At 48.0% G+C, this 12,446-nt stretch overlaps 1 protein-coding gene across 1 annotated transcript in view; it reads left to right on the forward strand.

The window, feature by feature from the left end:
- TAF4 (TATA-box binding protein associated factor 4) overlaps positions 1-12,446 on the forward strand; it is a 90,010-nt gene that overhangs the window by 61,430 nt on the left and 16,134 nt on the right. Inside the window, exons 9-14 of the mRNA XM_055265569.2 lie at positions 354-468; positions 2,924-3,093; positions 3,391-3,521; positions 4,557-4,682; positions 5,466-5,522; positions 5,977-6,096. Of these exons, the coding sequence (XP_055121544.2) occupies positions 354-468; positions 2,924-3,093; positions 3,391-3,521; positions 4,557-4,682; positions 5,466-5,522; positions 5,977-6,096 (719 nt within the window). The remainder of the gene's footprint in view (positions 1-353; positions 469-2,923; positions 3,094-3,390; positions 3,522-4,556; positions 4,683-5,465; positions 5,523-5,976; positions 6,097-12,446) is intronic.

Genomic DNA, 12,446 nt, shown 5'->3' on the forward strand with positions numbered 1-12,446 from the left:
GGCCATTTTAAGTATCTAGTTCAATGGCATTAATTTCATTTACTGTGTTGTGTAACCATCACCACTGTCAGTATGATTTTAAATGTTATTTGCGCATTTACCATGGTTAGCTTCTTTATCTGTAATCATTCCTGTGCTTTAGAAACCTTGATGAAATATAGGAAAATAAATGCTCGAGAGGTACAGCTTACACTTTGTACTGTAATTTAGAGTTATTAATCTGAAGTTTTTGGAAACTTTCTTGTAGCTAATTAGGAGAGTGGTAGCTGTGCCCTTGAGCCTGTAAAGCACCAAAGCACATAGTTGATCTAATAAAAGCCTTGTGTGGTTTCCACTGTGTGTTTGTTTTGTAGTCCCTGTGGTGAAACCCGCCGTGTTACCTGGAACCAAAGCCCTTTCCGCTGTCTCGGCACAAGCAGCTGCTGCACAGAAAAATAAACTCAAGGAGCCTGGGGGAGGTTCGTTTCGGTAAGGAATGGGCCTGTGTACGTTGGAGAAGCGTGGCCAGAGCGGAGAAGGGTCCAGAGTCCGTGCTGCTCCATTCCCGCCCATGGGTCTTTCCCACGTGGCCCTGGTGGCGGGGGGCTCCAAGGCTCCTGCTTCACGCTCACTTTGACCTCACGTTCACACAAGTGTGTTTTCCCATACAGTTGGCTCAAAGAGGTTTTGCTTCATACACATAGCCAGAAAGTGAATCAACTGATTATTTTTATATGAACTAATAGGAAATTCATTTTTTAATATAACATAGTATTTTGAGTTCATTGCATTCATAGTGTAGAATGCTTCACTTTCCATGTATTCAACTTCAGAACCCTCAGAAATGCTGTACTGGGCCAGGCGCAGTGGCTCAACACTTATAGTCCCAGCACTACAGGAGGCTGAAGTGGGAGGATCGCCTGAGCCCGGGAGTTTGAGACCAGCCTGCACAACATAGTGAAACCTTATTCAACAAAAACAAAAAAAATTAGCCAGGCTTGGTGGTGTGCGCCTGTGGGCCTAGCTACTTGGAAGGCTGAGGCAGGAGGATCACTTCTGCCCAGGAGTTATGTGTTACAGTGAGCTATGGTTTTACCACTGTACGCCAGCCTTGGTGACAGAGACAGACCCTGTTTCTAGAAAAAGGAATGCTGTGCTTTGCCTGGGCCTGCTGGAAAGCCGCTGGTCTGAGCATCACCTCAGTCAGGGAGGTGCTTATGGGACTTGAGCAGTGGGAGAGGCTTGGAGTGATCTCTGTTGTGATCAAGGGGCGGTGGAGTTGTGTGTATTTCAGGAAGTCTTACTGTGAATTTTCCCTTTCCCAGACACTTCATCCCTAAAGGCATCAGGCAGGGCATAGCAGGCCTGGGGAGTGGCTGCGGCCTGAGCCAGAGTCCCAGCCCAAGCAGGGAGAGGTGGCCAGCATGCCTTGGCCCAACGTGAGGCTGATACCTCAGTGAGAAGGGAGGGCACTTAGGGACATACACGGGTGAAAGAATTAATCAAGGCTACGGGAAGCCTTGGTGTTTTGCTGTCAAGGAGTCAGAGGCCTGGCAGAAGGGATAAAGGAGAGTGACCCCTGTGGGCTGGCTCAGGATTGGAATGCTGACGCAAACCCCTGGGTTTCAGCATGTCGGCAGGCATGGATAACCATGGGTCTTGCCGTAAGTTTCTAGCTTTGTCCGCCGCAGGGTCCTGGGAACAGTAACGCCCCAGTAACACTGAGCACACCTAGTGTTCAGAGGTCGTCTTCTAAAAACCGTTTTCCACTAAAATGACAAGGGCTCCTGAGAGAGAAGGCTGATTGCAGGGCTGGGATAAGGAAATACAAGATGAGCGGAGACCGTCCTGTGTCAGGGAGCAGTGGACATGGGCATGACGTGGACGTGGATGTCAGCAGAGCGGCCTCCCTCTCACAGCCAGGTCCCTCAGCTGGAGCCCTAAGCTGTGCAGCTCAGTCACAGCCCGTGACCGCCAGGGACGCCAAGCCGTGGCCAGACCCTGAGTGAGCACCTGGAGCCCGTGGAGGACTGGGCATGAGAACTGCTGTAGAGCCCCTCCCCGAGACGCAACGACCCCAGGAGACGCCAGGCAGGCCCCCGGCCTCGCATTCAAAGCACACTGCTGGAGGCGGCAAGTGGAGGCTGCGTGCGTGTGGAATTCCCAGCAGGACTCTTAGCCCACGTCTCCTCACGAGGGGGCCGAAGTCAGCCTGGAAGAGGACGTCCTGCACACAGCTGGCCTGTGCCTTCCAGGTGTCAGGGGCAGCCCAGGAATCAGGAGAGGCTGAGGAACCTTCCAACTCGAGGAGCCGGACAAGACGTGGCAGCTGCAGGCAGCTGGGATTGGGACGCAGACTGTCCTGCAGGGAGAGGCGCTGCTGGGACCGGGGCCCACGGGGGAGGGTCTGGGGAGGGGCCGTTCATCATGGCCCGGTCTCAATGGCATCCTGCTTCTGGAGGGGACGCCCTTGTCTGTAGGAAACACGCGCAGAATGTTCTGGGTGGAGGAAAGTCAGGTTAGCAACTTTCAGGTGATTCAGGAAAAAATTGTGCGTACTCTTCTTCCAACTTTTCTGAGCCTTTAAAAAGAATTTAATGCTGTCTCTGGCTTTGAAAAGCTTTGCATAGATCAGACCCCCACAGGTCTCCGCGCTGCTCCCGGCTTTGCTTTCTCTGGACTTGAGTCCCCTGCGCATCTGTGTGTAGATGTTAACCCGGCGTCAGCTCACAGCTCTCCTTCCGCAGAACAATCGAGTTTCCAGGAAAGCAGCGAGGCACCCTCTTTGCTGTGGCAGATGCAGCAGGTGCAGGTGCTGGGAGGACAGAGGCCTGGCCTCCGCACGGCCCTGCCTTCCACGTGGGGTTTCCTGCCCTTACCATCCCAGCCCACCTCCCGATGAATTCCTTGTACAGTTAAAATGATCTTTCCTTCTTTCCTCAAGGGACGATGATGACATTAATGATGTTGCATCGATGGCTGGAGTAAACTTGTCAGAAGAAAGTGCAAGAATATTAGCCACCAACTCTGAATTGGTGGGCACGCTAACGCGGTCCTGTAAAGATGAAACCTTCCTGCTCCAAGCGCCTTTGCAGAGAAGAATATTAGAAATCGGTACGTTGGTGTTTAATAACTGAGTCCTTATTAAACAGCTGCGCTGCTGGGGCCTGGGAGCTTCAGGTGAGCACACCTGGTACGTGGTCATGTGTTTTGTCTGAGTTTGTGATTTCCACGTGGTTGCTGGTGGTGGTTCTTGGGTAAAATGTGGGTACCGCTGCCTTCCACTCCACCAGCCTTTCTGGGCTCCCCTTGGGTTGTATAAAAGCAGTAACTGCCGGATCAGAGATTAGCCGTAAAGAAAGAACTGTGCTTAATGATTTTAAAATACTGTTTTTATTGCCTGACCTTTAGGTAAAAAACATGGTATAACGGAATTACATCCAGATGTAGTAAGTTATGTATCACATGCCACGCAACAAAGGCTACAGAATCTTGTAGAGAAAATATCAGAAACGGCTCAGCAGAAGAACTTTTCTTACAAGGTAACAGGCTGTTTGCCGAGGAGAGCATCTTTATGTTGTTGGCCCCCACTGTCTGCTGGCTGGAAGCCTCCTCCCCACACCCGGGCAGAGGGTGGTGGGTCCCAAGTGCCTCCATGTTCCTTTTGAACGTGTTTTGGATTTCTTACAGGACTAGATTTTGGGAAGATTTCTTTTTGAGATAGGATGTCACTCTGCTGCCCAGGCTGGAGTGCAGTGGCACAGTCTTGGCTCACTGCAGCCTCCGCCTCCTGGGTTCAAGCGATTCTTGTGCCTTAGCCTCCCAAGTAGCTGGGATTGCAGGCGCACACCACCACGCCCAACTAATTTTTGTATTTTTAATAAAAGAGACAGGGACTCGCGATGTAGCCCAGGCTGGTCCTAAACTCCTTGCCTCAAGTGATCCTCCTGACTTGGCCTCCTTAAGTGCTGCGATTACAGGCATGAGCCTCTATGCCTGGCGGGTTTTACCTTTTGGAAGGTGATCCTATTCACTTTGTGGCACCTGCCTCGCTCTCTGGGCCACGGGCTGAACTGGCAGACCCTGAGGTGCCACAGTCCTATTCTCATGAAGCAGCTCTTCCAAGTAAAACGTGCCTTCCTCACCAGCAGTCACATGAACACTCTTCCAAGGGCACACTGGGTGAGGTGGTGCCTGCTCCCACAGCCGGGAGGCAGTGCCTTCAGGGCAGCACTGAAAATAAACACACTTAGCCCTTGCTGTAAAAGTAGTTCTGTGTTGCAGCAAAAAAGGTAAATGTTACTTTAAAAAATCTGACCGTGTCAAAGTATATAAAAGGGACACTCTCCCACAAGTGTGCCCCTGAGACAGCCAACACGAGACTTCGTTCTGTGGACGTGAGCATTGATAGAGCTCTCGGGCGCAGCATTTGCAAGGTGGGAGGGATCGGGTCCTCACCGCATTCAGACTGGATGGAGGGAGGGCGTTGTGCACGGATGGCCCAGTGGTGCTAGACAACCCCTTTGCTTGCTGGGCTCTCAGATTTATGACAAGCAGTATTTTAACTTTCTTCGTAGGATGACGACAGATACGAGCAGGCGAGTGATGTCCGGGCACAGCTCAAGTTTTTTGAACAGCTCGATCAAATCGAAAAGCAGAGGAAGGATGAGCAGGAGCGGGAGATCCTGATGAGGGCAGCAAAGGCGAGTGCTTGGTGTCTGCTGCTGCCATCTGGGCACCTCCGTCTCGGCCACAACCTGATGAGCTCACTGAGACGCTGGGGTTTTGGGTGGTCAGAGCATGTTTTGGGCTGGCCTTGAAGCAAAGGTGATGGGTGCTGTCAGTAGAGCTGCAAAGAGAAGCCTCATTCATTCGGCACGAGCGTAGATGCTTGAAAAGCGGGGCTTCTTCAGATTCCCAGCACCTCACGCTCCACACAGTCACACCCAGGTGTGAAGCATATGTTCCCAGAGCCCCCTGTGTGTGCTGGACTGGACTTTTCACACGCATGTTGTCCTTGTTCTAGAACATTCACAGCCAGGCGAGGCGCCGCTCATTGATAGAATCAGACAGGAGACCACAGTTCCCCGGGGACGGGGGTGGGTACTGTGGAGTGGGAGGAGCACTTGCTTTGATCACAGCCACAGGCTGTCCCGTCCCTGGTGTGTGGGGCAGGACAGCAAGGAGCCTATGAGGTCCGTTCTGCCCGCCGTCATCTGGTCACATCAGGTCAAGTCAGAGCCTGCGATTGTGTTTCAAAGACTGTATCTTACATCCAGATGTTACTGACTTTTCTCAAGATTACTGGCTTTTTTCATGGTGTGTGATGTAAATTTGCATCTTTGGCTATAAGCATTTCACAAATTTGCTATGCATTCTTTCACATTACCTAGATGTTATTGTATAGTAAATAAGATAACACATTTGTTAAATGATAAACATTTAGTTCATAACTTACTTTTCTTTTCTACCTCATTCAAAAATAGTCTCGGTCAAGACAAGAAGATCCAGAACAGTTAAGGCTGAAACAGAAGGCAAAGGAGGTGAGCCCTGTTAGTTGTGGGTCCTCTGCTGCGCACTCTAACGCCCCACGGGAGAGGGGCTAAGGAAACCGTGGCACTTCTGTACGATAGGCATTTGTGTGTCTATTTAAAATGTTTGCCAAGTTTAAATAAAGACAACGTCAAAGGTATTTTCCTGTGCAAACAGTTGGTGTCCTACTTTTAAATTCAATGGTGACTTCCCTTTGGGGGGGCATTAGTCTCTGTGCTTTTGATTTGCATATATTTTCTGAGAGTTTTAAGACAAACGTCTGTTGCATTAAAAAAATCTTATTTTTTGGATTATAGAATATGCTTACCATTGAGAAAGCCAAAACATTAAAGAAGTTATGATTTAGAAAACTACAGAAAACCCTTTCGTATCTATGTATTACGTTCGTAGTAAGTAAAAAACATGCAAGAAATGATGCTCCTTGTTTCCTTTTCAAAATAAAAGATGCAGCAACAGGAACTGGCACAAATGAGACAGCGGGACGCCAACCTCACAGCACTAGCAGCGATCGGGCCCAGGAAAAAGAGGAAAGTGGACTGTCCGGGACCGGGCTCGGGAGCAGAGGTACGGCCGCGTTGTGGGATCGAGGTCCTGGGGGAACCATGGGGAGCATCTTAGAGCCACCCTCTTCTAGGGGATGGACACACATAGGGGAATTTGCTTTCTCACCATTTACATGTTGTCTCACCTTTTCTGGAGTATTTGTTTTACATTTGACATTTTAAATCTAAATCAGCTTATTTGTGGATATCACATGAGCTGAAAGTCTTTTTCATGAGGAAGTTTGATTACCGTGATGAGGTTTAGGCTGGATTTGAAAAGGATGTGGGGAAGTTACAACTGTCAGAAGAATGATCTGAATAGGGATCTTGCTGATCTGAATAGGGATCTTGCTGATTGTTCTTCCTGCACAGTGTCTGTGGGGTAAGCCGCTGTGGGAGAATGGACAGTTCATGGAATGAAGGGGAGGAATTGCCGCCTGCTGCTATTTGTCCAAGTTCCATTAGTTTCTCGTCTATGTTTGTGGTTGTATCTTTTACTCTAATAATTATAAACCAAGCCTTAACATGTTATTTTTGCTTTCAACTCTCAGTTGTTTTTTTTAAGTAAATTACAGGAAGAAAGAAAACAGTCTTTTATGTTTCCCTCCTTATTTGCCATCTCTGGTACTCTTCATTCCTTCCCGTGGGTCTGTTTCTATCTGCCACCATTTCCTTTTGGCTTGAAGGAGAGCTGTTGGGATTTCTTGTGGTGCAGGTCTACTGGTGATGGATTCTCTGGTTTTGTTTACTTGAAAAATTGTATTTCACCCTCATTCTCTCTTTTTTTTTGAGACAGTCTTGCTCTGTCGCCAGGCGGGAGCGCAGTGGCGTGATGTTGGCTAACTGCAACCTCCGCCTTCCAGGTTCAAGCAATTCTCCTGCCTCAGCCTCCCGAGTAGCTGGGACTATAGATGTGCGCCACCACCCCCAGCTAATTTCTGTATTTTTAGTAGAGACAGGGTTTCACCATGTTGGCCAGGGTGGTCTCGATCTCTTGATCTCATGATCCGCCCGCCTCGGCCTCCCAAAGTGCTGGGATTGGCCTTCACCCTCATTTTCAGAGGATATTTTTACTGGTTACAAAATTCTGGGCTGATTGTTTTTTTTCTTGCAAAACTTTCAAGACCTTGTTCCACTGTCCTCTGACGTCCTGCTGTGATTTTTAATTTTTAATTTTTTTAGACGCAGGGTCTCACTGTGTCACCTAGTCTGGAGTGCAGTGGTGTGATCATGGCTCACTGTAGCCTCCACATCCCGGGGCTCAGGTGATCCTCCTGCCTCAGCTTCCCAAGTAGCTGGGACTATAGGTGCATGCCACCATGCCTGGCTAATTTTGTATTTTTTTTTTTTTTTTTGTAGAGACAGGGTCTCACCATGTGGCATGGGCTGGTCCTGCTATAATTTTTAAGCTTGTTCCCTGTACGTAGTATGCTTCATGTCTCTGGCGTGACTTTCAATCTTTGTTTTGAGATGTTCTTTATTTTTTAGAGGTTCGTGTTTTTGCTGTGGTTCTCTGGATATTCAGTTTAGAGGTTTGTCTGTGTTGTGTTTTGTTGTGGTTCTCTGGATATTCAGCCTGTTTCAGGTTCTCTGAGCTTCACAGATCAGTGTCTTTCATCAAATTTGGAACATTTTGGCTAATATTTCTTCAGATTTTTTTTTTCCATTTCAATCTTACTTTCTTCTGCTGGGGCTCCAGTTACATGGTATGTTAGACCTGTTGATGCTGCCCTGCAGGTCTTTGAGCCTGTGTTCCTGGACTTCAGTCTGTCTTCTCTCTGTGTTCCAGACTGGAAGATGTCTACTGATGTGCCCACGAGCTCCTTGGCAGATGGATTTCTGCCGTCTCCAGTTGAAGTTTCCATTTTGTTAATGTATTTTGCAATTCTAAGATTTCCATCGAGTTCTTTTTTACAGTTTATATTTCCCCTAATTCTTTGAGCTTATTATTAAAGCTGTTTTATAAGGTTTTTGTCAAGTTCAACACCTGGGCCATCTCACATTCAGTTTATCTCGACTGCTGTTTTCCTCGGCCTTGCACGCTTTCTTGTCTCCTTGCATGTCTCATGGTTACCTGCCAAGAGACTGGACTCTGATCTCCCTTGAAGAGTTGATTCTCGCAGGCGGTTGAGTTACTGGCTGACCATCTTGAGTTTGTGTGGTTTTGTTTTTCATTTTGTCAGTAAGAATCTGGGGAAAGCTCAAGGTGTTTCTCAAGCTCCTTTAACTTAGTGGGACTCAAGTTGCAAACTCTGTCTTTCCTGTCTGGGTTTGGCTTTAGGCTTTACTAAGGTAGGTCTTACTCTAGGGTCTGATCCTTACGTATAAGGAAAGGTCTTGCTGCTTGGGCAGGCTGGACTCCCATGCTTCTGGACTCCCCTCTACTCTGCCCGACCCCTGGCTTCTCTATTTCTCTCTCAGCCCCGTGGCAGCTGCTGTCTGATGCACATTGGACGGTCTTGCACTGCTTCTTGGTATGCAGGTGTGCTCTGGGACAGGGTCAGGGTAGTGACCTGATGAGGACAGAGCTCCCTTTCCCCACCAGGGCTGTTGGAAACGTGTGCGTGGGATGTCCCAGACTTCAGTGCTGGGGCTCACCTGCCCACATGCTAGCAGTGACCTCTGAGAAATGGCTGCCTGATGTGGAGAGGAGGGACTCCAGGTTTAACAGACACGAGAGTTTTGGCAATATGGCATCCCAGAGGTTCAGAGAAATCCCTCCTGGGACAGTACAGGTTAAAATGTCGGGTACAATGTAGGAAGAAAATAAAGATCTTGTCTTTATAAATGCATGTGTGAGATATAGATAAAATAGGGAGATTCTTCTCTGGGCCAGAAATAATAAGTAAGTACAGGTTCCCAAGGCTAACACGGGCTCTGGCCACTGTGCGCCTGGGAGTCTTGGCCCGTAACGAGCCCCAGCAGGAACCTGCACTCACCTGGGCCTAGGCCTGAGTGCCCACTGGCTGTGAGGCCCGCAGCCCACTCCGAAAATGTAGTTGTAAACCAAGAAAGAACTGAAATTCTGAACAACAACAACATATATCGAGAAGAGCACTTAGAGTTAAGGACTCGTTTTTTTGTGGGGGAGGTGAAAGATATTGATTAGCCTTTTTTTTTTTTCCTGGATTTCTTTTATGGTTAACTGGATTCTCAAAGGCGTAGATCTTGTAGCCCATCATCAGTTCGAGAACTAGAACGTTGTAATCCCAGCACTTTGGGAGGCCGAGGCGGGTGGATCATGAGGTCAGGAGTTCGAGACCAGCCTGGCCAAGATGGTGAAACCCTGTCTCTTCTAAAAACACAAAATTTAGCTGGGCACAGTGGTAGGTGCCTATATTTCCAGCTACTCAGGAGGCTGAGGCAGGAGAATCACTTGAACCCGGAGGCGGAGGTTGCAGTGAGCTGAGATTATGCCACTGCACTCTAGCCTGGGTGACAGAACGAGACTCCATCTCAAAAAACAAAAACAACAACAACAAAAAAACAAACTAGAACATGCTTCCAGTCACCTGGGAGATCCCCCACCCTTTTATATGCCCCACCACATCACAGCTGCTTTTACCTCCCTCCAAAATTAACTGCTGCCCTGACTTTATGGCAAAGCCAGGAAGAAGCGCCAGGACATGGCAGTCCCCAGTTGTGCAGCCAAGACACTGGTTAGCCTTGCCGTCCTTTCCCATTAAACTTGACTTAAAAGGAAACCAGAATTTAAAAGTTTTAAAAATCTGTAGGTCCCTTCCACCCCTCCATCACTTTCTTTTCCTTACAACTTGTCGGTTGAAGGACCAGGTCGTTTGGCCTGGGGTGTGTCCTGCGTCAGGATTGCTGGCGGTTCCCTTGTGGTGCGGTTCTGCCTGTTCCTCCGTCCTCTGAACTTCCTGCACGTTGGTGGCTGGACCCAAGAGACTCCTCCAACTCTGGCTGCATCCCTGTGGCAGGACCCTGGCTGCTCTTGTGGCCCCTCATCGCGAGGACACAGGTCTGGGCTGTGCGCTCCGGGGATGGTGGCTGGTCATGCTTCATGCCTAGGGCCACTAGTCCCTTGAGGTTGGAGATGGCAGTGCTCTTGTCTGTGAGTTCTTTCTCACTTCCTCGTTGGGATATTCTTTTGGAGACTCTTCCTCCACTACTGTTTGGCCACTTGGTGGGTCCAGCTCATAGAGGAGACGCAGGGTAAATGCTCGCATGTTTTCTTCCATATATCCAGGTGAAGAGAATGAATCAGAGGGTGACCAGTAGTTTTATGTTTCAGTGTGTTGTTTTTGTTTTTTATCGTTGTAATCTCAAGGACTTGCACATAATCCATCTATTACAGTTCTCATTTTGGTTGCAGTTCAGACTGTGCCATCTTTGGCCAGTGGAAGCATCTCCAGGTTGGTTCCTGAGTCATGCTGGGACATGGGACTGATGTCCTTGCCATCTGGACATTAACATGTGTCAGGCTCACTTTACACCTTTCCTGTTTCAGACTGAAAAAGTCATTTCTCCAAGAACTGGTTTCTTCTGTTGGGAAATGGCGTTTGAAGAGCACTCGCTGGGACTAGGGATGTATTGCCGCTGGAGTGGGTAGGCCTTTTCAGTGGACAGAGCTAGGAAATATGTGTAAAAACAGGGTCTCATGGGTTTATATGGATATTTCCAATTCAGGTAGTTCAAATTCAGAGGTATAGGAGTTACCATGTTCAAAATGACGTCTTTATCTTCTACAGTAAGAATTGTGGCCCTTGGCTGCCCCAAGGGCTTGGGGGCTGGGGAGTTGGAGGGGAGGGCAGGAGAAGGAGAGAGAGAGAAAAAAAGAATCCCGGTTATCATGGACATAGGAGATAATAGAATTAAAATATCTCCTACCTTTGGATATAGCCTGAGAATAAGAATATGGGCACTCCTGCCGAGGGTGGTGGAAACAGCCAAAAGTTGTTCATGTGCTTTCTCCCTTGGCCCCGTTTTGTATTTTGTGCTGTATTTATGTTGTCAAAACATTTAGCTGTTATACACCGTAAGCTCTCCCTTTTGCCCTCTTTGAGTTTTAGTGCCATAAATAATGACATGTTTAATGCCGTGACTCGTCTCTATGTTGTGTCTCTGTAGTCATTTTGGTTTTTCCAAATCTCATTCTCTGCTAGATTCTTTTGGAACGCTTCATGGGAACAGCCACTCCCAAGTTCCCACCTGCTGATGAGTTTGTGCCCTTTGTACCTGAAGGTCTGTTGTTTGGCTCACGTTGTATTTCCTGAAGTGTCTTAAAGACGTTATTCTGGATTATTTCCTCCCTAAAGTGTTGCTGTCCAAATCTAATGAGAGTCTCATTTTACTTCCTTTGTAGGCCACGTGTTTTTCTTCCCTGGGCGTCCTTTTTCTCGGAACCCAGGTCATCCCACTGGAGTGCGTCCTGGGGTTGATTCTGCTGGGGTGGTGGTCTCAGTACTGGCTGTGTTCTTTCAGTGCGGTCTCAAGTCTCCTTAGGAACATCTGCAATAATGATCCTTTGTGTTTGTTCTGTTCTCTTGTTTCTTTCTTCAGAGATTCCCATTTTCCACATGTTGTATCTTCTTTGCCTGCTGGAGCACTTTCACTTTTTACAGTCTCAATTTTTAAAATCTCTCTCTCTTTTTTTTTTTTTTTTTTTTACAGACAGGGTCTCTTTCACCCATGCTGGAGTGCAGTGGTGTGATCACAGCTCACTGCAGCCTCGACCTCCAGGGTTCAAGCAGTCCTCCCACATTGGCCTCCCTAAATGCTGCTGAGCCACTGTGTCCAGCCTAATTTCTCTTTTTTTTTTAATTTTTATTTTTTGAGGGAGAGTCTCCCTCTGTAGCCCAGGCTGGAGTGCAGTGGCTCTATCTCAGTGTGATCTCAGCTCATGGCAACCTCTGCCTCCTGGGTTCAAGTGATTCTTCTGCCTCAGCCTCCTGAGTAGCTGGGATTACAGGTGCGCACCACCACACCCAGCTAATTTTTTTGTATTTTTAGTAGAGACAGAGTTTCACCATGTTGGCCAGGCTGGTCTCAAACTCCAGACCTCAAGTGATTTGCCGATCTCAGCCTCCCAAAGTGCTGGGATTACAGGTGTGAGCCACTGTGCCTGGCCTAATTTTTCTCTTTTTTAAAAAATTACCTTTTTTGTCTTTTTTGGCTTCCATTTCTCTTAAGGCATGATTTGCTGTTTACCTGCTGTTTTGAGTATGTGTTTCTGAGGTCTTCTGTGGTCTGTAGGGATGCTCTTCTACTTTTTATCCTCTTTTTCTCTCATAGTAACCTGTCTGGGATTTGACCTTGATGTTTTTCTGTTGCTAATTTCAACATGAGTTTAGGTTTCTCGAACTTGTAACAGGACACGTGGTTCGCCGCGTTTGCTGACTTTGTGGTGCT

This window comes from Symphalangus syndactylus, chromosome 24 (genome assembly GCF_028878055.3).
Source record: "Symphalangus syndactylus isolate Jambi chromosome 24, NHGRI_mSymSyn1-v2.1_pri, whole genome shotgun sequence".
In the NCBI taxonomy this organism is placed as follows: domain Eukaryota; kingdom Metazoa; phylum Chordata; class Mammalia; order Primates; family Hylobatidae; genus Symphalangus; species Symphalangus syndactylus.